This window comes from Hyperolius riggenbachi, chromosome 7 (assembly GCF_040937935.1).
Source record: "Hyperolius riggenbachi isolate aHypRig1 chromosome 7, aHypRig1.pri, whole genome shotgun sequence".
NCBI classification, from domain to species: Eukaryota; Metazoa; Chordata; class Amphibia; order Anura; family Hyperoliidae; genus Hyperolius; species Hyperolius riggenbachi.
Genome location: NC_090652.1, coordinates 33,912,931 through 33,936,384, shown reverse-complemented (window position 1 = coordinate 33,936,384; position 23,454 = coordinate 33,912,931). Strand labels below are relative to the sequence as shown.

Sequence of the window (23,454 nt, the reverse complement as noted above, 5' to 3'; positions counted from 1 at the left end):
GGAATGGAGGAGTAGTGTGAGTGTGGCAGCAGGTAGGTAGGCAGCGTGACATAATAGCCCTGGTATCTAGCGTTGATACCAGGGCTGTAAATAAACACAACAGGAGGTCCCAGACAGCGGTCGTGCAGCCCACATCGTGTCCAATACACAACTGAGACAACACAGTTTTCAACCCGGGCACCTCAGAAAAATTAAACCTTTTTTTTTTTTTAATGGTTTACTTTTTTTTTTTTTTTTTACAGCAAATTACACAGATACAGCTATTGTTTGACGTAATAGCTGGTGGCAGAGTGGCAGCAGAAGGTAATTCTGTGTACCCTGGCAGTGGGAAACACAGACAGACAGCAGCAGCAGCAGGAGGAATGGAGGAGTAATGAGAGTAGCTATTGTTGGACGTAATAGCTGGTGGCAGAGTGGCAGCAGAAGGTAAATCTGTGTACCCTGGCAGTGGGAAACACAGACAGACAGCAGCAGCAGCAGGAGGAATGGAGGAGTAATGAGAGTAGCTATTGTTGGACGTAATAGCTGGTGGCAGAGTGGCAGCAGAAGGTAAATCTGTGTACCCTGGCAGTGGGCAACACAGACAGACAGCAGCAGCAGCAGGAGTAATGGAGGAGTAGTGTGAGTGTGGCAGCAGGTAGGTAAGCAGCGTGACATAATAGCCCTGGTACCTAGCGGTGATACCAGGGCTGTAAATAAACACAACAGGAGGTCCCAGACAGCGGTCGTGCAGCCCACATCGTGTCCAATACACAACTGGGACAACACAGTTTTCAACCCGGGCACCTCAGAAAAATTAAACCTTTTTTTTTTTTTTTAATGGTTTACTTTTTTTTTTTTTTATCATACTTGTTTTTATTTTGCAAATACAAAGAAAAAAGGAACTGGTTTCACAGGTATAACAATCGAGATAGTAGTACAACGGATATGGGGATACAAAGGAGGGACAATTGGGGCCATAGATCGAGTCCTAGAGGTAAATATGGAGGAGTCCCAATCAGTGTCCAACCTTGAAACTTTTGAGGAAACAACAAAATGAATCGGGGGGGGGGAAAGAATCTTGACTCGGAGACAAGGAGTTCCAGTTGGAGGTGTGGCGAGTGTCTGAAGTCCATGAGAGATAGATAACGGGAAGTTTTCAAGCCACTTTCTAAAGAGTGGGGGGAGCATAGGGAGGAGGGGGGAGGGAAGAGATAGTAATACTTTTTTTTTTTTTTACAGCAAATTACACAGATATAGCTATTGTTTGACGTAATAGCTGGTGGCAGAGTGGCAGCAGAAGGTAATTCTGTGTACCCTGGCAGTGGGAAACACAGACAGACAGCAGCAGCAGCAGGAGGAATGGAGGAGTAATGAGAGTAGCTATTGTTGGACGTAATAGCTGGTGGCAGAGTGGCAGCAGAAGGTAAATCTGTGTACCCTGGCAGTGGGAAACACAGACAGACAGCAGCAGCAGCAGGAGGAATGGAGGAGTAGTGTGAGTGTGGCAGCAGGTAGGTAGGCAGCGTGACATAATAGCCCTGGTATCTAGCGTTGATACCAGGGCTGTAAGTAAACACAACAGGAGGTCCCAGACAGCGGTCGTGCAGCCCACATCGTGTCCAATACACAACTGAGACAACACAGTTTTCAACCCGGGCACCTCAGAAAAATTAAACCTTTTTTTTTTTTTTTAATGGTTTACTTTTTTTTTTTTTTTTTTACAGCAAATTACACAGATACAGCTATTGTTTGACGTAATAGCTGGTGGCAGAGTGGCAGCAGAAGGTAATTCTGTGTACCCTGGCAGTGGGAAACACAGACAGACAGCAGCAGCAGCAGGAGGAATGGAGGAGTAATGAGAGTAGCTATTGTTGGACGTAATAGCTGGTGGCAGAGTGGCAGCAGAAGGTAAATCTGTGTACCCTGGCAGTGGGAAACACAGACAGACAGCAGCAGCAGCAGGAGGAATGGAGGAGTAATGAGAGTAGCTATTGTTGGACGTAATAGCTGGTGGCAGAGTGGCAGCAGAAGGTAAATCTGTGTACCCTGGCAGTGGGCAACACAGACAGACAGCAGCAGCAGCAGGAGTAATGGAGGAGTAGTGTGAGTGTGGCAGCAGGTAGGTAGGCAGCGTGACATAATAGCCCTGGTACCTAGCGGTGATACCAGGGCTGTAAATAAACACAACAGGAGGTCCCAGACAGCGGTCGTGCAGCCCACATCGTGTCCAATACACAACTGGGACAACACAGTTTTCAACCCGGGCACCTCAGAAAAATTAAACCTTTTTTTTTTTTTTTAATGGTTTACTTTTTTTTTTTTTTTATCATACTTGTTTTTATTTTGCAAATACAAAGAAAAAAGGAACTGGTTTCACAGGTATAACAATCGAGATAGTAGTACAACGGATATGGGGATACAAAGGAGGGACAATTGGGGCCATAGATCGAGTCCTAGAGGTAAATATGGAGGAGTCCCAATCAGTGTCCAACCTTGAAACTTTTGAGGAAACAACAAAATGAATCGGGGGGGAAAGAATCTTGACTCGGAGACAAGGAGTTCCAGTTGGAGGTGTGGCGAGTGTCTGAAGTCCATGAGAGATAGATAACGGGAAGTTTTCAAGCCACTTTCTAAAGAGTGGGGGGAGCATAGGGAGGAGGGGGGAGGGAAGAGATAGTAATACTTTTTTTTTTTTTACAGCAAATTACACAGATATAGCTATTGTTTGACGTAATAGCTGGTGGCAGAGTGGCAGCAGAAGGTAATTCTGTGTACCCTGGCAGTGGGAAACACAGACAGACAGCAGCAGCAGCAGGAGGAATGGAGGAGTAATGAGAGTAGATATTGTTGGACGTAATAGCTGGTGGCAGAGTGGCAGCAGAAGGTAAATCTGTGTACCCTGGCAGTGGGAAACACAGACAGACAGCAGCAGCAGCAGGAGGAATGGAGGAGTAATGAGAGTAGCTATTGTTGGACGTAATAGCTGGTGGCAGAGTGGCAGCAGAAGGTAAATCTGTGTACCCTGGCAGTGGGAAACACAGACAGACAGCAGCAGCAGCAGGAGGAATGGAGGAGTAGTGTGAGTGTGGCAGCAGGTAGGTAGGCAGCGTGACATAATAGCCCTGGTATCTAGCGTTGATACCAGGGCTGTAAATAAACACAACAGGAGGTCCCAGACAGCGGTCGTGCAGCCCACATCGTGTCCAATACACAACTGGGACAACACAGTTTTCAACCCGGGCACCTCAGAAAAATTAAACCTTTTTTTTTTTTTTTTTTTCAAATGGTTTACTTTTTTTTTTTTACAGCAAATTACACAGATATAGCTATTGTTTGAAGTAATAGCTGGTGGCAGAGTGGCAGCAGAAGGTAATTCTGTGTACCCTCACTACCCTGGCAGTGGGAAACACAGACAGACAGCAGCTGCAGCAGGAGGAATGGAGGAGTAGTGTGAGTGTGGCAGCAGGTAGGTAGGCAGCGTGACATAATAGCCCTGGTACCTAGCGTTGATACCAGGGCTGTAAATAAACACAACAGGAGGTCCCAGACAGCGGTCGTGCAGCCCACATCGTGTCCAATACACAACTGGGACAACACAGTTTTCAACCCGGGCACCTCAGAAAAATTAAACCTTTTTTTTTTTTTTTTTTAAAGGTAAATACAGGCAGCAGGGGCAGCTATTGTTTGACGTAATAGCTGGTGGCAGAGCGGCAGCAGAAGGTAAATCTGTGTACCCTGGCAGTGGGAAACACAGACAGACAGACAGCAGAAGGGCAGTACACAGCAGCCCACTGTAGATGTAAAATGTGTGGCTGCAGGCGACGTAATAGTCAAAGTGGACCAGGCCGGCTTAGTGAGCAGGAGCCAGGAGGTGGTAAAGGGTGGTAAGGCACATTAACGATGGTTACATAGTTACATAGTTACATAGTTATTTTGGTTGAAAAAAGACATACGTCCATCGAGTTCAACCAGTACAAAGTACAACTCCAGCCCGTCCCCCACATACCCCTGTTGATCCAGAGGAAGGCGAAAAAACCCCCACAAGGCATGGTCCAATTAGCCCCAAAAGGGAAAAATTCCTTCCTGACTCCAGATGGCAATCAGATAAAATCCCTGGATCAACATCATTAGGCATAACCTAGTAATTGTAGCCATGGATGTCTTTCAACGCAAGGAAAGCATCTAAGCCCCCTTTAAATGCAGGTATAGAGTTTGCCATAACGACTTCCTGTGGCAATGCATTCCACATCTTAATAACTCTTACTGTAAAGAACCCTTTCCTAAATAAATGGCTAAAACGTTTTTCCTCCATGTGCAGCTCATGTCCTCTAGTCCTTTGAGAAGGCCTAGGGACAAAAAGCTCATCCGCCAAGCTATTATATTGCCCTCTGATGGTTCTTCCGGCAGCCAGTTCATGTCCCCCTCTCGCCGACAACAGGGGCCGGGAACTCGCCTTCCACCCACGCCTGGTTCATCTTGAGAAACGTCAGTCTGTCCACAGACTTGTGAGACAGACGTGAGCGTTTCTCGGTGACCACGCCACCAGCTGCACTGAAGCAGCGCTCGGACAGCACGCTGGACGGGGGGCAGGACAGCACTTCCAGGGCGTACTGCTCTAGCTCGCTCCAGATCTCCAGGCGCTTGACCCAATACTCCATGGGATCAACAGGGGCATTGCTGTCAAGCCCGCTGTAGGACCCCATGTAGTCAGCCACCATGCGGGTCAGGCGCTGGCTGTGACCGGAGGAGGATGCTGCTGCATGCACCTCCTCTCTAGTCACTGCTGCCGGAGCCTCTACAGTCCTGTAGAGCTTGTTGCTGAGAGACAGCAGGTCTGTGGGGCGCTTGCTGCTGGATGCAGGCACCTGCTGCTGCCTCTGTGCTGGCTGGACAGTGGGGGTGGAAGGCTGGGGGAAGGCTTCCTCCAAGCGCTCAACAAGGGCCTGCTGCAAGCTCCTTACTTGTTGTGCTGGGTCTCCTCCTGCAGGCGGCAGGAACTGGCTCAACTTCCCCTTGAGGCGTGGGTCCAACATCATGCTGATCCAGATGTCCTCCCTCTGCTTCATCTGGATCACCCTGGGGTCCTTGCGCAGGCACGTCAGCATGTGCGCTGCCATTGGGAAGAGGTCGGCCACGTGTGCTGGCACATCGACGGCAGTGCTGTCCTCATCCTCCTCCTCTGCCTCCTCAGCCTCATCCTCTCTCCACCCCCGCACCAACTCAGCTGCGCTGTGCTGATCCCCCTCACCAGCAGCAAGGTCAGGGACCTCCACCAAGTCCTCCTCCTCCTCCCCCTCAGAGGTGAACTGTGCAGCTGCTTGCCGCTCCTGCTGGTCCAAGGCTGCCGCTCCCTGTTCCAGCAAAGCATCGAGGGCCCTGTTCAGCAGACAAACCAGGGGCACCCACTCGCAGACCATAGCATGGTCTCTGCTCACCATGTTAGTGGCCTGCAGAAAGGGAGCCAGCACTAAGCACACCTGCTGCATGTGCCTCCAGTCGTCATCGGGGACGATGGACGGGATGCTGCTGGTCTTGTCCCTTTTCTGAGCGGTGGAAACAGTGGCCAGGGCAAGGTACTGGTTGACAGCGTGCTTCTGTTCAACCAGACGCTCCAACATCGCCAGGGTGGAGTTCCAGCGAGTTGGAACGTCAAGGATCAGCCGATGGCGTGGCAGCTCCAGCTCCTTTTGCACGTCTTCCAGGCTCGCACAGGCTGCAGCCGAGCGCCGGAAGTGACGCACAATGTTCCTTGCCGTTTCCAGCAGTTCGCCCATCCCCTGGTAGGTGCGCAAGAACTTCTGCACCACCAGGTTCAGCACGTGGGCAAGACAGGGGATGTGGGTCAGGTTTCCCCTGTCAATTGCGGCAACCAGATTGGCCCCATTGTCGGCCACCACCTCTCTGACTCTGAGGCCTCTGGGGGTCAGCCAAATCCTCTCCTGCTCCTGGAGTTTGGCCAACACATGGGTTGCCGTCAGTTTGGTCTTCCCAAGGCTGACCAACTGCAGCAGCGCTTGGCAGTGGCGGGCCTTAACGCTGCTGCTGAGGCAGGGGGTTTGGCCAGGTGTGCCGGAGGATGGCAGAGGATCGGAGGAACCTGCTGCAGTTCCCCTGACCCTGTGGAGTGGCACCACCCACTGTGTTGCTGCTGCTGCTGTGCCCGCTGCTGCTCTCCCATCCTCACCCCCTTCCACCAAGCTGACCCAGTGGACAGTGAAGGACAGGTAGCGGCCTGTCCCGAAGCGGCTGCTCCAGGAGTCCATGGTGACGTGGACCCTTTCACCAACTGCGTGCTCCAGCCCTCGCTCCACATTGGCCATCACAAAGCGGTGCAGTGCAGGAATGGCCTTGCGGGCAAAGAAGTGTCTGCTGGGGAGCTGCCAGTCTGGGGCTGCACAAGCAAGCAGCGCACGCATGTCGCTCCCCTCCTGCACGAATGTGTACAGCAGGAGTTGGGAGCACATGGCCCGTGCCAGCAAGCCGTTCAGCTGCCGCACGCGACGGCTGCTGGGAGGCAGAGCCCTAACCACCCCTGGAAGGACTCGCTCAAAAGGCTCTGGCGTGGCCTTTTGCTAGCACGGGAATCAGCGGACACAGCAGAAGAGGCCACTGAGGACTGGCTGCCAGAACAGGCCTCAGTGTCGCCGGCAGGAGTTGCAGAGGGGGGAGGAGCAGTGCGTTTCCTGCACTCCTGCTGGTGCTGCTGGAGGAGCAGGAGGGCAGGTGGTGCTGTTGCTGCTGCTGCTGCTGAAGGCTGTGCAGTGATGGGTGTGGTGCCACTGCCAGCACCAGATGCCTTCAGCCTCTGGAACTCCTCATGCTGGTGGAAATGTTTAGCAGCAAGGTGGTTGATGAGCGAGGTGGTGCTGAACTTTAAGGGGTCTGCACCTCGGCTCAACTTCCGCTGACAGTGGTTGCAAGTGGCGTACTTGCTGTACACTGTGGGCATTGTGAAAAATCGCCAGATTGGTGACAAGAACAACCCCCTACGGCCTGGAGCTGCTGCTGCCTGTCTCCCTGTGGTGGTTGGGGGGGGGGGGCTTGGGTGCGGCTGGTGGTGGTACTGGCAGATGCTGCTGCTGCTGCTGCTGAGCCTGAGACACCAGCAGGCTGTGGGACCTGCCTACTGCTGCCAATGCTTGCAATGATGCGCCTCCTTGCAAGGCCCACGAGCGCATCCTCCTCCTCCTCCTCAGAGCTGCTGATGATGACATCCCCAGGTGCTGGTGGTGGTGGCACCCAGTCTTTGTCTGTCACCACGTCATCATCATCATCATCATCCTCCCCCTCCTGAAACATGTCCTGCTGGGATGATGACCCCCCAAACTCCTCTCCTGATGCATGGATGGGCTGCTTGACTGTCCCCACAGTCTTGCTGTCCAATCCCTCATCCCCCAAAGTGCCCATCAGCATCTCCTCCTCCAAATCGCCAACAACAGCAGACAATACCCTGATGGTGCCTGGGGTAAAAATACTGCTGAGTGACAGGTCGCCAACTTGTGACGATGAACTGGCCTCCTCCCCAGGCCCTGCTGGGCGGCTGCTGCGAACAGGGGTGGTGGTGAGGGTGGAGGCCTCGGATGCAGAGCTGATGGCAGGCTGCTCATCCTCCGTCATCAGTTGCACCACAGTGGCTGCATCCTTTTCCTCAATGGGACGTTTCCGACCCGGCTGGAGGAAAATAGGAGCAGGTACTACACGCTGCTGCTGCTGCTGTGTCTCTGCAGCGTGAGTTGCAGATGCTCCTGCTGGGCGGCGCCCAAGGCGTCCACGGCCAGTGGCTAGAGGCGGAATGTTAGCCACTGACGCAGCTGCTGCTGCTGCGGAACTGTGCATGGTGGCGCGGCCGCGGCTTGCCACAATGCTGCTCCCTCTCCTCCTGATTCCCTTGCTGCCCTTCCCCTTGCCCAAACCGCGCTGGCTGCCACTTCCAGACATCTTTGATGTTTTGGGCGTAAACAAAAACGTTTTTTAAAAGGGCGGGTGAAAAAGTGGGGTACTTTAATGGAGTGGGTTGGTGGTTGAGGTGACACTAATCACTAAGTGATTAGATCGCTAAGTGATTACTAGTACAGTACTAATACAAAATACAATAATTTAGTAATCAGTAAGTGTGAACAGTGAACAGTGAGTGTGTCCCCTAGTACACTAACTAGAAAATACAATAATCAGTAGTAATCAGATTCAGTAGAAGGAAACAGAGTGTGTGTAGTACACTACAGACAGTGCACGCACACACACACGGAGGAGCTAGCCTATGAACAGTGACTGAGTGTCCCTAGTACAGTAAGTAGTAACAGTAAGTACAACTAGAAATTACAATAATCAGTAGTAATCAGAAGGAAATAGAGTGTGTGTACTGTACAGACAGTGCACACACGCACACACTCAGGAGCTAGCCTATGAACAGTGACTGAGTGTCCCTAGTACAGTAAGTAGTAACAGTAAGTACAACTAGAAATTACAATAATCAGTAGTAATCAGAAGGAAATAGAGTGTGTGTACTGTACAGACAGTGCACGCACACACGCAGGAGCTATAAACGAACAAACAGTGACAGTGAGTGTCCTAGTACAGTTACAGTATACTACAAAATACAATCACTCAGTAGTAAAGGACAGCAGAAACACTGGTATAGATGAGAAATAAACTAACAGAGGACAGGAGGACAGCTGTGCCCACACAGGCAAGGCCCTGAGGCCTAAAGCTGTGTAAGCTTGCCTGCAGCAGCTGGCTGTCTCTATGTAACACACAAGCTACTAACTAAAATACAATGTCTATCTAACTAACAACAATATAGGTGTATATAGGAGGTGTATGTGAGCAAAAACGCTAGGTAGTTGACCACAATAAAGCTCTTGCTAAGCCAAAGCACAAAGGAGCAGATCTCTCTCTGTACAAAGTCAGGCAAGGACGGAAAAACGGAACATGGCGGCCGCTATTTATAGGGTAGGGGCTGGCCAGGGTCCCCCTCTGTGATTGGCTGCCGTCAGAGGGCCTGGGAACCCTCTGATTGGCTCTAAGGACATCAATCTGGGCTATGACGCTATTCGAGCTCGGTATTCAAGCTCGGTATTCGAGCTCGAATAGCGCTGTTTGCTCGAATAGCGCGAATAGTGAATGGGCTATTCGAATTAACTCGAATAGCCCATTCGAATAGCTGCAGCTATTCCAGCTCGGTATTCGAGCTCGAATAGCTGAAAAAAGAGCTCGAATATTCGAGCTACTCGAATATTCGAGCTCTGCTGAGCACCACTGTTGTTAACAACATTAGAACATTAAAGTTTTAAAGGTTTGCAACTTTATAGGTTTCCTCATATTATTTTGTTTGTATTTACAGATTTTACAATATTAAAGATATTATTGTTTCTATGTATCAAAGGGTGCTTCTGCAGAGGGAGTGGTTAGGGTAAATTCTCAAGATGTGGTGTGCATATCCCAAGAGTCTAATCTCAACAAACCAACTCTAAATCTGACTAAATTCCAAAATTTCACAAAAATGTTGACAACAGGTTTCACTTTTGCTTCAAATTTTCATGTCTGTTCATGTCCAGGACCAGCAAATCAGAACCTTACAAGTCTATCATCTGATCACACTGATTACATGCTTCTCCATGAGTTCTCCTAATCAGAGCCATCCCTATTAATGTTCCTCAAGCATGCTCATTAGACATTATTTGCTATTTATGCAAACATTAGAGTGATAAATGTCTACTGAGCATTCTTAAGGGACATAAATGTGAACATTTAAAGACAAATTCTGAAAAATCTAATCAAAAATGTTAAAATTGTAAGAAAAATTTTGAAAAATCTAAGCAAAGATGTTAAAATATTTACAAGATGGAATTTCTCACTGAAAGCATTGGACAGTTATCACTCCTTTATCATTCATTATTAGTTAATCAATATATTTTGCTTGCTCATACACATATCCATATAAGAAGGATAATATTGAGGCGGGAGGATAAAGTCTTAATACGTAGACAGTTACAGTATACTACAAAATACAATCACTCAGTAGTAAAGGACAGCAGAAACACTGGTATAGATGAGAAATAAACTAACACAGTCTGTATGCATGTTGGATTATTATGGCTCTGTACATATTAACAAGCTGACACATCATTGCATTCCAGCGGTTCTGGAGGTGTGTTTAGCTTCTAAGGGTACAATGGTTAATTTGCATATATTCAGCAGTGGTGCCTGGGAGACATCTCGAGCTCACTCTAACCTGAATTATCGCAAATTCTTTCTGTTTTAGGAAAGCAAACTTTTGTTTTTCTTAACATCTTAGTAAGGGGGCTTTTAGGACCATTGTAGTCCCTTACACACCCCAATGAGTTCTGGGTCACCATGAGCTTGCTGGTTAGTCTGTGCCTCTCGGATTTACAAGCCCTACTCCATAGAGCCAAATTAATCCATGCCATGCACTGATGAGGATCAAACAATCCGAAACAGTCTGTATGCATGTTGGATTATTATGGCTCTGTACATATTAACAAGCTGACACATCATTGCATTCCAGCGGTTCTGGAGGTGTGTTTAGCTTCTAAGGGTACAATGGTTAATTTGCATATATTCAGCAGTGGTGCCTGGGAGACATCTCGAGCTCACTCCAACCTGAATTATCGCAAATTCTTTCTGTTTTAGGAAAGCAAACTTTTGTTTTACGTAGACAAGATGAGGTAAAAAGACAGTGGGAACCTAACATTATGGGGGGTGGAGAGGGGGGTGGGGACAGTGTAAAGATTAAGGAGGTTGGTAAAAATTCAAGTAGCCCATTTCATGTAAACAAAATTGGTAAATGTGGTGGTAAAAATATAAAGTGCATAGTAACCAATGCTCGGAGCCTTGCAAATAAAATAGACGAACTAGAGTTCATTCTGAATGACAAAGGCTATGACATTGTGGGAATAACCGAGACATGGATGGATGAAAGCCATGACTGGATAGCTAAGCTAATTTAAAAGGATACAATGTGTTTAGGAAGGATAGAACAGGGAAAAAAAGGTGGAGGGGTTTGTCTCTTTGTTAAGAATTCTCTTACAGCTGTCCTCAACGATGAGATGGAGGAAGATTGCGAAGATGTGGAGTCCGTTTGGGTAAATATTCAGGGTGGAAATAAAAGTTGCCAATTACTTATTGGGGTATGCTACAGGCCAACTCTTATTAATGAAGCTGCAGAACTGCGATTACTACAGCAGATTGAAAAAGCTGCAAGTAAAAATTAGGTCATAATTATAGGCGACTTCAACTTTCCAGACATTGACTGGAATATTGAGGCTACCCATTCTGGTGAAAGCAGCAGATTTCTGGCAGCACTACAGGACAATTACTTGACTCAAATGGTAACTGAACCAACTAGGGGGAATGCGTTACTGGATCTGATAATTTCTAATAGACCAGATAATGTATCAAATGTGCAGGTTCAAGAAAATTTGGGAAATAGTGATCACAACATGATAACGTTTGATCTGGTGACTGATAGGCCACGGGGCAGCGAGACCACTAAAACTATGAATTTTAGAAAAGCAAAGTTCAATCAAATTAGGCAGGCACTAAGTTTGGTGAACTGTGATAATGTACTACAAGGGGAAGACACTGAAGGGAAATGGCAAGCTTTTAAACCTATACTCAATCAATATTGTAGTATGTATATCCCATATGGAAACAAAATATCTAGGAATAAAAAAAGGCCTCTATGGATGAATAGAAAGGTTAAAGATAAAATGAAGAGGAAAAAGAATGCCTATAAGGTCTTAAAACAGGAGGGGACTGAGGCTGCACTAAGCAATTATAAGGAGTGCAATAAAAATTGTAAAAAAGAAATTAGGCAGGCAAAGATTGAAGCTGAAAAACAAATCGCTAGGGATATCAAATCTAACCCAAAAAAGTTTTACAAGTACATTAACTCTAAAAAAAGAAAGGTTGACTGTATAGGACTCCTAAAGGATGAGGGTGGGAACTCAATGGTGGAGGACCAAGGTAAGGCAGAGTTATTAAATGCTTTCTTTGCTTCTGTCTTCACAAAAGAAACAGCACTGTTGAAAATTACAGAGGCGGAAGAGTCTCAATCTTCTAACTGTAATATTAAATACTTAATGCGGGAAGAAGTGAAGGCAAGACTAAATAAATTAAAAATAGACAAGGCACCTGGCCCGGATGGCATGCATCCTCGGGTCCTACGGGAATTAAGTTCAGTTATAGATAACCCTTTATCTTATCTTTTGTGACTCTCTTGCAACTGGCAGAGTCCCAGTGGATTGGCATACAGCCCACGTTTTCCTATTATTTAAGAAGGGCAAAAAATCAGATCCAGGAAATTATAGACCTGTAAGCTTAACATCAGTTGTATGCAAACTATTTGAGGGGTTACTAAGAGATACTATACATGACTTCATAGTAGAAAATAATCTTATTTCTCAGCATCAACATGGGTTTACTAAAGGCAGGTCCTGTTTGACTAACATGCTCAGCTGTTACGAGGTAGTGAATGCTAATATGGATATTGGGAATGCTGTAGATGTGATATACTTGGACTTTGCAAAGGCCTTCGACACTGTTCCCCACAAAAGTCTGGTGCAAAAGTTGAGGATGCAAGGACTGGGGAAGAGTCTGTGTGCATGGATAGGGAACTGGCTAATGGACAGAAAACAAAGAGTTGTGGTCAATGGATTGTACTCAAAATGGGAGACTGTTAGCAGTGGGGTCCCACAGGGGTCTGTTCTGGGTCCAGTGCTCTTCAATTTATTTATTAATGACCTAGTAGATGCAGTAGTGAGCAATGTTGCTATTTTTGCAGATGATACAAAATTGTGCAGAATCATCAACTCTCAGGAAGATAGTGTCATATTGCAACAGGATCTGGATAGAATGGCTATATGGGTACATACATGGCAGATGAAATTCAATGTTGACAAATGTAAAGTCATGCATTTTGAACGTACTAATGGTCTAGCACCATACAAAATAAATGGGATACAATTGGGGACATCAAACTTGGAGAAGGACTTAGGAGTACTCATGGACAACAAGTTAAAAAATCGTACTCAATGCCAAGCAGCTGCAGCTAAAGCTAACAAAATTTTGGGATGCATTAAAAGGGAAATAAAAACTCGAGATGTTAGCATAATATTGCCCCTGTTTAAGTCTCTAGTAAGGCCACATCTGGAATATGGAATTCAGTTCTGGGCACCACATTACAAAAAAGATATTGCAGTTTTAGAGCAACAAAATTGATAAGTGGGATGGAAGGTCTCACTTATCAAGAAAGGTTAGATAAACTGGGTTTATTTAGTCTAGAGAAAAGACGCCTTAGAGGGGATCTAATTAACATGTATAAATACATCAGAGGGCAATATAATAGCTTGGCGGATGAGCTTTTTGTCCCTAGGCCTTCTCAAAGGACTAGAGGACTTGATCTGCGCATGGAGGAAAAACATTTTAGCCATTTATTTAGGAAAGGGTTCTTTACAGTAAGAGTTATTAAGATGTGGAATGCATTGCCACAGGAAGTCGTTATGGCAAACTCTATACCTGCATTTAAAGGGGGCTTAGATGCTTTCCTTGCATTGAAAGACATTGATGGCTACAATTACTAGGTAATGCCTAATGATGTTGATCCAGGGATTTTATCTGATTGCCATCTGGAGTCAGGAAGGAATTTTTCCCTTTTGGGGCTAATTGGACCATGCTTTGTAAGGGTTTTTTCGCCTTCCTCTGGATCAACAGGGATATGTGAGGGAGCAGGCTGGTGTTGCACTTTGTTCTCTGGTTGAACTCGATGGACGTATGTCTTTTTTCAACCAAAATAACTATGTAACTATGTAACTATGTACTCATACAATTATAATACATAGCTTAGCACAGTAACCACAAGGCAAATATACATCACAGCTTGGCATAAATGCTTAGCCGGGAGCCATTTTGTCTCTCAGACGTCATAGGGTCTGCATAGGAGACAATGGATCTTTAGAATACATCTGTCAGATAATATTCAGTACTTAGTTTATAGGTTACAAGTTACCAGCTATACAGAACAGGCTTTACCAATTGACTCATTTTGATGTAGAAATTTAGTCTTTGAAGCACACAACGCAGGTTCCTCTTTTCCGCTCTAATTTAGACTACATCTGCATCAAACCCCTCCCCCCCCAACATGTAACCACATTCTGGGAGTACAGCCAGGAACACTTGCTTTACGTTCCTGACAGCTAAAACAGTATAATGATACTTTCACATATTTGCCATTATCTAACTGATACTCTTTTTTTTTTTAAATACGCAAAGAAAGGAAATAAGCATTGATATATCCATATAATTTTACTATTAGGGTACTATGCTCAGCTCATGGACTGTAAGGCATACAAACTGAGGCTTAGCTAAAGTGCATAGTAAGGCTAAAGACGCCATATTAAGTTGTGTTATTAGGATGTAGGTCATCTCTCTAGCACCTCTGTTTGAAGCCAACCACAAGAACATATTTGTTACTGAATCCTATGTTAAAACCCATTCTAGCATAGTCTGGGCATGATGCCAAAAAACAGTGCACCTGCTGATATTTCCTGGCTACATATTCTGTAGAAAATGAACATTAAGTCATTTTGGAAAATGATGTATAAGATGATCAAAAATTCCCCTACCTGTATTATAATTTTGTGGTTTTTTTGCCCTTTATACGCGAAGGGCAGAATAAAGACTCCGTTCCTACCCACGATACCTATCTCTGTGTATCATTTCATGTGAATGGGACCATGACATGTCATTGCTATTGGATCCAATTATATACTAAGTGTCATTATTAATTCTTAAATTTATTTTATAATAGTGGTTAAGTTACTATACGCTTTCACTCACGAATTCTGACTTTCAACTCAAAAGTTGGAATTCAGAAATTCCGTGAAATTTATGCAATTATCGCTGTTAAAGGGACTCCGAGCAGTGCAGAAACTATGGAAAGATGCATACCATTTTGAAGCTCTTATTCTCCTCTTTCCAACGATTTATAAATCGCCTCCCTATGCCTTTTAGTTTTCACTATTTTTGTGATCGAAATCGCGGCTACTGCGATTTCGATCGCGAGAATAGCAAAATCTTTCCATAGTTTCTGCACTGCTCAGAGTCCCTTTAAATATCTCTGAGTATGATAACATGCTATTGTAAAGTTTTAAAAAATACTACATAGCATTACCGAAGGGAAGATGATAGCCTTTGGATCTTCAACAGTGACTGTGTAGTCAGTGTTCTCATACACATCTCTACTGATATCGGAAGGTTTATCAATCAGTTTGAATCCTGATTGGGCCTTCAGGGTATCCAGTTTCTGGATTGGATGACAGGAACAGAAGATATAAAAGAAAAAAACAAATGAAACAAAAAGTCATCAGAACATACAATAATAAAATAATACAATGCAATAACATTTGTAAAGCACCTTTCTCCCATAGGACTCAAAGTGCATAGATATGTTTCAGATCAATAAATCGTTGCAGGGTGGACCGTGTTACAGAGGAAATAGGCAGGTGTTCATAAATGCCAGATTAAACGGGTGGCTTTTGTGCTGTGATTAAGTAAGGTAGGGAGTCCAAAGTGTAGGGGCAGCATGACAGAAGGCTCTGTCTCCAAAGGTTTTGAGGTGGACTCTGGGAGCAAACAAGTTATTAGAGCATTTTGATCTAAGATTGGAGGGGGTGGGGGGAGTGATGCAGTTGCAACTAGTGTTGATCGAACACCTGGATTTTCGGGTTCGGGTCGGTTCGGCCGAACATCATCCAGATGTTCGGCATATTCGGCCGAACACCGAACCCCATTAAAGTGGGGCCCGCAGAGCTGGAGGGGGTAGCGGGCAGGACGGGGGTATTGGGCAAAGCGGCGGGGAGGGGGGTCTGATCCCCCCTCCCACCCTCACCTGGGTCCCCGACCTCCGCTCCCCTCCAGCTTTAAAAAGTTAAGTAGCATCGGCTACTATTAAGAGGTAACGGGCGGGGATCACTCACCTCTTCTGCTTTCCAGCATGTGCTCCACTGACATCACTTCCTGCAACGCCGTCCACTTACAATACAGTGGGCGGCGTTGCAGGAAGTGACGTCAGTGGAACGCACGCTGGAACGCGGAAGAGGTGAGTGATCCCCGCCCATTACCTCTTAATAGTAGCCGATGCTACTTAACTTATTAAAGCTGGAGGGGAGCGGAGGTCGGGGAACCCAGGTAAGGGGGGGGATCCGACCCCCTTCCCCGCCACTTTGCCCAATACTCCCGTCCTGCCCGCTACCCCTCCAGCTGTTTGGCCGCCCCCCACCCCCACCGCTGTTCGGCCAAGCACCATGAGGTGCTCGGATGGGTTCGAGGAGAACCTGAACACCCCGATATTCGGGGAATAACGAACAGTGGCGAACACTGTTCGATCAACACTAGTTGCAACAAGTCCTTCAGGTATCCAGGGCCCAGATTGTGCAAGGATTTGAATGACAATAAGCCAGTCTTATGTACCACATCTCTGTGGTATCCGGAGACAAGTCCTGCACACCTCACCCCCTTGCTTTGATATAGGGTGGTGTGCCAGAAGAGTGCGATTGGCTCTTTCCTGAATAAGCCAATCTTAAACAGAATTCTCCATTTTATCTGTAGCCAGTGGAGTGAGAGAAAGGGCCGTGTTATGTGGCAATAGCAGAGTTAGCATGTTAAAAGCCTTACAGTGGCATTCTGTACTAATTTCAAGTGTTACAGGTCTTTGTCTGGAAGGCTTGTAGATAGACTCAGATGCTTTGACACTGCTCCTATGAAAGTAGTAGATATCCAAAGTTATTAATCAATGATTTAGATGTAACAAGGTAATAGATTTAGTGCTTTGTTTGAAAACATGTTATACTCAGAACATTAACAGTGGAGCAAGACAAGCAGTCCTCCAAGCCGCTTATGACAAATACAGTGTGTTAATAGGAGTCCAAACATTATGGAGCTTATTGACAGAACTAGGTAACCTTTATGTGCTCAGAGATTGTGTGCTTAGGGGTGGCTGGAAAATGTACCGGTTAAAGTGACACTGAAGAGAGAAAAAATAAAACGTATGATATAATGAATTGTATGTGTAGTACAGATAATTAATAGAACAGTAATGGCAAAGAAAAGAGTTTCATATTTTTATTTTCAGTTATATAGCTGTTTTTCTATAACATTGCATCATTCTGTCATATTTGCAGTTTACAACAAATTACACTCTGAATTTTAAGTGATGAAACAGAGCAGAGCTAATGACCCTTTGAACTTCCTGGCAGAAAAACCTTGACGGACAACTATAGTGTGTGGTATACGGAGGCTGCCATATTTATTTCCCTTTAAGCAATACTAGTTGCCTAGCAGCCCTGCTGGTTTATTTGGCTGCAGTAGTGTCTGACCAGAAAACAAGACCAGACCAGAAACAAGCATGCAGCTAATCTTATCAGATCTGACAATAATGTCAGAAACACATGATCTACTGCATGCTTGTTCAGGGGCTATAGCTAAAAGTATTAGAGGCAGATAATCAGCTGGCTAGCCAGGCAACTGGTTTGCCTAAAAGGAAGGGAATATGGCAGCCTCCAGGGGCATAACTAGAATTCACTGGGCCCCCCTGCAAATCTTTGGATGAGGCCCCCTCCCCCCAGCGGCACACATGGTGTACAGAAAATGCCAGACGAGACAGACGAGTGTGCTCCCAGCCTCAGCTTATTACACTTACTCTGTCCATCTCTGATAGAGCAGAACTGGCTCTGCAGAATTCACCAGCATCACTACAGTACACAGCACTTGGGGAGGGCTAGAGAGGTTGGGGGCTGGACGATGTACACTTGACCCTGCTGCACACTGAATAGGGACTGTCTACAAAACTTTGATTCAAAATTCTTTATCAGTGGCTGAGCAGATGCAGTTATTAGAAAATTGTGCAGAGAACAGAAAGTTTTTTCTCACTATGCCCTTAGTAGTCTCAAGACAGGGAAAAGAAACGTCTCCCCCCAATGGCGCCCACTGCTGTTTCTGGGCCACCCTGCAGCTGCATCCCTTGTAGGGTCTATTGTTACGCCCTTGGCAGCCTCTATATACCTCTCGTTACAGTTGTCCTTTAAACAAACATGAAATAGCGAGAGACAGGTTGAGATAAGTGCTTCAGAAAATAGCATTGCTCTCTAACTAAATTAGTCAGAGAGCTCAGAGAAGCTCTTTTGCATAGACATTAACTGAAGTTTCTTAACACTTCCTGTAGTGAAAACAATATAAGACTCATATCTGTGCTGCTAATGTTTTATTTCTTAGCTGTACGGCACATAACAATCATTATATCATAAACTTATTTTCACTTCAGATTCCCTTTAAAGAAGCCACATTTGACAAAGGAGACCAGAGGTCGGCTCCTGGCTGCAGCCAGTTAACTATTCAGCAAGGAGTGCTTGTCAAGATTCTCTAATGCTCCAGTGGGGTCTGTTGAGCATGTCCTTAGTGGCTGTGGTTCTCAAAAATTGCTCTACAAATTTCGACATTATTATTTTTATAGAGAACACACATAGGCTATCATTCATAAAGCATTTCCGCATGCGGAAATGCTAAAAACAGCTGACTTTACCGACCACTCGGCAAAGTCAGCATTCATAAAGGCTCTTTCCGCATGAAAAAATAACATTCCCGTGCAGAGCGATACATTTCCGCCTTGTGCGGAGTTTTTCTAGATTAATCTAGAAAAAGTAACAAACACATCCATTCATAAACATTAGAGCAAGCGGTATCCGGAAGGAAAATACCGCTTGCTCGACAGTAGCGATAGGCGGGCGGATTACATGTAAATGAATGGGACGGACCTCTCAAGCAGCATCAGGCAGAGGAGCGCACGGAGGGAATCGGGCAGCTTTTATGTTTCCGCATGTCTTCCGCCACGCTACCGCCAGCTTCCTCCAGAAAACCTCGGCACTTGTATCGCAACAGGCAACTTCTTTATGAATGACCACCCAGAAGCCTTAATTACCGGTTGCGGAGAAGAACGGTGTTTTCCCGCACTACCGACAGCCTCTTTATGAATGATACCCATAATGTTTACCAGGCAATCTACGTAGTGCATTACACAAATAGCATCCACCAGTACGTAAGTTGATTGTAAAACAGGCAATTATACTGAAATACACCTGTAAATTATACTAATCTTTTGTGAACATACCTCTATATGTCCCTAAAAAGTACCTAACTTGAGGCAAATTTACCAAAGGTAAGCACAGATGGATGTTCATTCACATATCTCTGCGTATAGTTCACTTCTCTCCACATTTTCCCTCGATTCTCATAATCACTCTTTGAAGAATTTGACTTTTGGCTGGGAAGAGGTAGATTATCGCATTTCAACAAAAGCAAAGTGTAATGATCCGCTCAGCTGTCTGCACAGACAGACAGCTGTTTGACCATTCCTTAAGTCTGAGGGCTGCAGGTCTCTGGAAAAGAGACCTGTCTTTGCTTTGCAAGTTTCAGACCTGCTCTGCTGCTGAGGAATTTGCATACATTCGTTATGCAAACTGCCTACTTGCCTCCTTTGAAGGCTGGCAGTATAAATACCATGTTCTCCCAGAATCCTTTCTGGTCATAGAGGTTTGTTCCTGCTGAACTCACCTGGAGTGTCAGCCATTGCTATCTTAGTGTAGTTAATTCTTGGAGAGTGCATTTTGCACTCTCACTAGTGCAGTCAGGTTTTGTGTTTATCTGTATTGCCTAGTCCTGTCTTGTTTTTCTGTCGCGATTGCGCTGTCGCCAGCGGCGGTTGATAGCGAACCGCTCTGTCTTGTTTGGATCGCACTAGTGGTAGCGGCTGTGGATCCTTCTGATCTGTATTCTTGGAGTGTAAGCTGGAGCAGTGGTTGCTACTGGCTACCTCACCTGTCTGTCATGTCTGTTTGTGCTCATTTGTGTTACTTGTGGCTAGTTAGGGTGGCACGCTTATCACTGGGCGCCTAACGCGCAGTGATCGTGTCTTTAACGCGTTCGCTGTTGCGAATGAGTGCGGTGTTCGCGTTAGCTAGAGTTTGTTATTTTCCTTATGTTTTGATCGTTGTTTATTGCTGTGTCTTTCTTGCTACTCTTGTGCTCTGTCTTGATTCGGTCTTGTGTCACTATTTGGCAATCGCCATTCTTGCGATTGCGTTCCCACTTCGTTTCCGCTGTTGTGTGTTCACCGTCGCTGGGTGGCGACCAGATTGGTGGACACACATACATTCTGTCCCTGTGCTCATTCTCTCTCTTTAGGGGCTATCTTGTCCTGTGTTGCTTCTCTTCGTAGAATTTCCAACTGGCATCTGTGGCAGCGCAGAGGGTTTATTCCTCTGCACTCCACAGCTCCATCTGCCGGTGGGAATTCCCCTCTACTGGTGCTTTGCACCAAAATCTGGGTTCTATCATTTGACAGGCTTGTGGAGGACTTCCGCAGTGTCAGCGCACATCTTGTGCGCTGACCACGAAGATGTCCCACAATTGTTACACAAAGGATCTATCCTAATACAGCACCAAACCTTGGTGGCCCATGATTCAAACGGGAAAGGAGGTGCCGCAGGGAGTGGTGAATTTACATACAAACTATCATTAACCTTCTATACTCAAACACAACAAGCTGGAACTCTATTAATGATTATGGGGCAGCTCTTGGAAAGTCCTGTAAGTGTGCATGGCAGTGAAAATTGCATGGAATGGTCAGGCAGAGATCACTAGAGGGCCGGATGGGGTGGGCAGGTATACAGTAGAGGAAATAATTATTTGACCCCTCACTGATTTTGTAAGTTTGTCCAATGACAAAGAAATGAAAAGTCTCAGAACAGTATCATTTCAATGGTAGGTTTAGTTTAACAGTGGCAGATAGCACATCAAAAGGAAAATCGAAAAAATAACCTTAAATAAAAGATAGCAACTGATTTGCATTTCATTGAGTGAAATACGTTTTTGAACCCCTACCAACCATTAAGAGTTCTGGCTCCCACAGAGTGGTTAGACACTTCTACTCAATTAGTCACCCTCATTAAGGACACCTGTCTTAACTAGTCGCCTGTATAAAAGACACCTGTCCACAGAATCAATCAACCAAGCAGACTCCAAACTCTCCAACATGGGAAAGACCAAAGAGCTGTCCAAGGATGTCAGAGACAAAATTGTAGACCTGCACAAGGCTGGAATGGGCTACAAAACCATTAGCAAAAAGCTGGGAGAGAAGGTGACAACTGTTGGTGCGATTGTTCGAAAATGGAAGGAGCACAAAATGACCATCAATCGACCTCGCTCTGGGGCTCCACGCAAGATCTCACCTCGTGGGGTGTCAATGGTTCCGAGAAAGGTGAAAAAGCATCCTAGAACTACACGGGAGGAGTTAGTGAATGAACTCAAATTAGCAGGGACCACAGTCACCAAGAAAACCATTGGAAACACATTACACCGCAATGGATTAAAATCCTGCAGGGCTCGCAAGGTCCCCTGCTCAAGAAGGCACATGTGCAGGCCCGTCTGAAGTTTGCCAATGAACACCTGAATGATTCTGTGAGTGACTGGGAGAAGGTGCTGTGGTCTGATGAGACCAAAATAGAGCTCTTTGGCATTAACTCAACTCGCTGTGTTTGGAGGAAGAAAAATGCTGCCTATGACCCCCAAAACACCGTCCCCACCGTCAAGCATGGGGGTGGAAACATTTTGCTTTGGGGGTGTTTTTCTGCTAAGGGCAGAGGACAACTTAATCGCATTAACGGGAAAATGGACGGAGCCATGTATGGTGAAATCCTGAACGACAACCTCCTTCCCTCTGCCAGGAAACTGAAAATGGGTCGTGGATGGGTGTTCCAGCACGACAATGACCCAAAACATACAGCAAAGGCAACAAAGGAGTGGCTCAAGAAGAAGCACATTAAGGTCATGGAGTGGCCTAGTCAGTCTCTGGACCTTAATCCAATAGAAAACCTATGGAGGGAGCTCAAGCTCAGAGTTGCACAGAGACAGCCTCGAAACCTTAGGGATTTAGAGATGATCTGCAAAGAGGAGTGGACCAACATTCCTCCTAAAATGTGTGCAAACTTGGTCATCAATTACAAGAAACGTTTGACCTCTGTGCTTGCAAACAAGGGTTTTTCCACTAAGTATTAAGTCTTTTATTGTTAGAGGGTTCAAAAACGTATTTCACTCAATGAAATGCAAATCAGTTGCTATCTTTTATTTAAGGTTATTTTTTCGATTTTCCTTTTGATGTGCTATCTGCCACTGTTAAAATAAACCTACCATTGAAATTATACTGTTCTGAGACTTTTCATTTCTTTGTCATTGGACAAACTTACAAAATCAGTGAGGGGTCAAATACTTATTTCCTCCACTGTATATCTGTGGACGAGCTTATAAATGTAGGTTGGGCAGCTCTTGTGCACAGATTTAGGTAAGACACATTGGGCCATATTCTATTGCTGAACTCGCCAGCGCTAAGCACTGGCGAGTTCTTAACTTAGGCGATGGGGGTATCGCCTAATCTAATTAAACTTTAGACCCCCCCAGGCGGAAAAGAACTCGCTTGGGCGATATAATCGCCCAGCGAGTTCTTAACACGGAATCCAATTACCCTTATCATGTCTCCGGGAAGCGATGCTTCCCGGCAGACATGAGCGTTAGCTTAGACCTGCAAAAAGCAGGTCTAAACTAGCTAACGCACGTCGCCGCCGCAGCATCTGGGGGTCTCCTTTAATAAGGAGACCCCCAGAGCTCCCCGTCGGGTCGCCGCACAGTTTAGAAGCCAGCGCGCAGCTCTGCCAGGCTCCTCTGTCATACGTACCGCCGCCGATCACCCGCCGCCTCTCGCCGCAAAATCCGTCACGTAATTACAGTGTATCTAACACTGTAATTACTGTGCGCATAGAAGGAGCCCGGGCAAAGCATCTTTGAATCTGCAGCCGGGCTCCCCATTGGTCTGCTGTGTGAGCCATTTTATTGGTTCAGACAGCAGACCAATGGGGAGCCCGGCTGCAGATTCAAAGATGCTTTGCCCGGGCTCCTTCTATGCGCACAGTAATTACAGTGTTAGATACACTGTAATTACGTGACGGATTTTGCGGCGAGAGGCGGCGGGTGATTGGCGGCGGTACGTATGACAGAGGAGCCCGGCAGAGCTGCGCGCTGGCTTCTAAACTGTGCAGTGACCCGACGGGGAGCTCTGGGGGTCTCCTTATTAAAGGAGACCCCCAGATGCTGCGGCGGAAGATGTCGGCGATGTTCGGCGGACGAGTGCGCATGTGTGGGGAGTGAGGCCGTGGTGCTGATGGACAGCACCACAGCGTAAACCTCACTCCCCATCGCTCGGTAACAGGGAGCATCGCTCAGGCTTTCGCTTGAGTAATGCTCCCTAACGATCGGCCATCGCGCGAAGGATATGGGCAATAGGATTTGCCGGTAATCCTCGCGCGATGGCAAGGTGATAAGTAGCTCGCATCTGCAAGCTACTTATCACCT

General features: G+C 46.2%; 1 protein-coding gene across 1 annotated transcript in view; it reads right to left on the bottom strand.

Annotated features, from left to right (window-relative positions):
- The window catches only part of LOC137525471 (NACHT, LRR and PYD domains-containing protein 1b allele 3-like), a 51,802-nt gene that overhangs the window by 16,185 nt on the left and 12,163 nt on the right, over window positions 1-23,454 (bottom strand). The window contains exon 7 of the mRNA XM_068246571.1: window positions 15,173-15,304. Coding sequence (XP_068102672.1) covers window positions 15,173-15,304 — 132 coding nt within the window. The remainder of the gene's footprint in view (window positions 1-15,172; window positions 15,305-23,454) is intronic.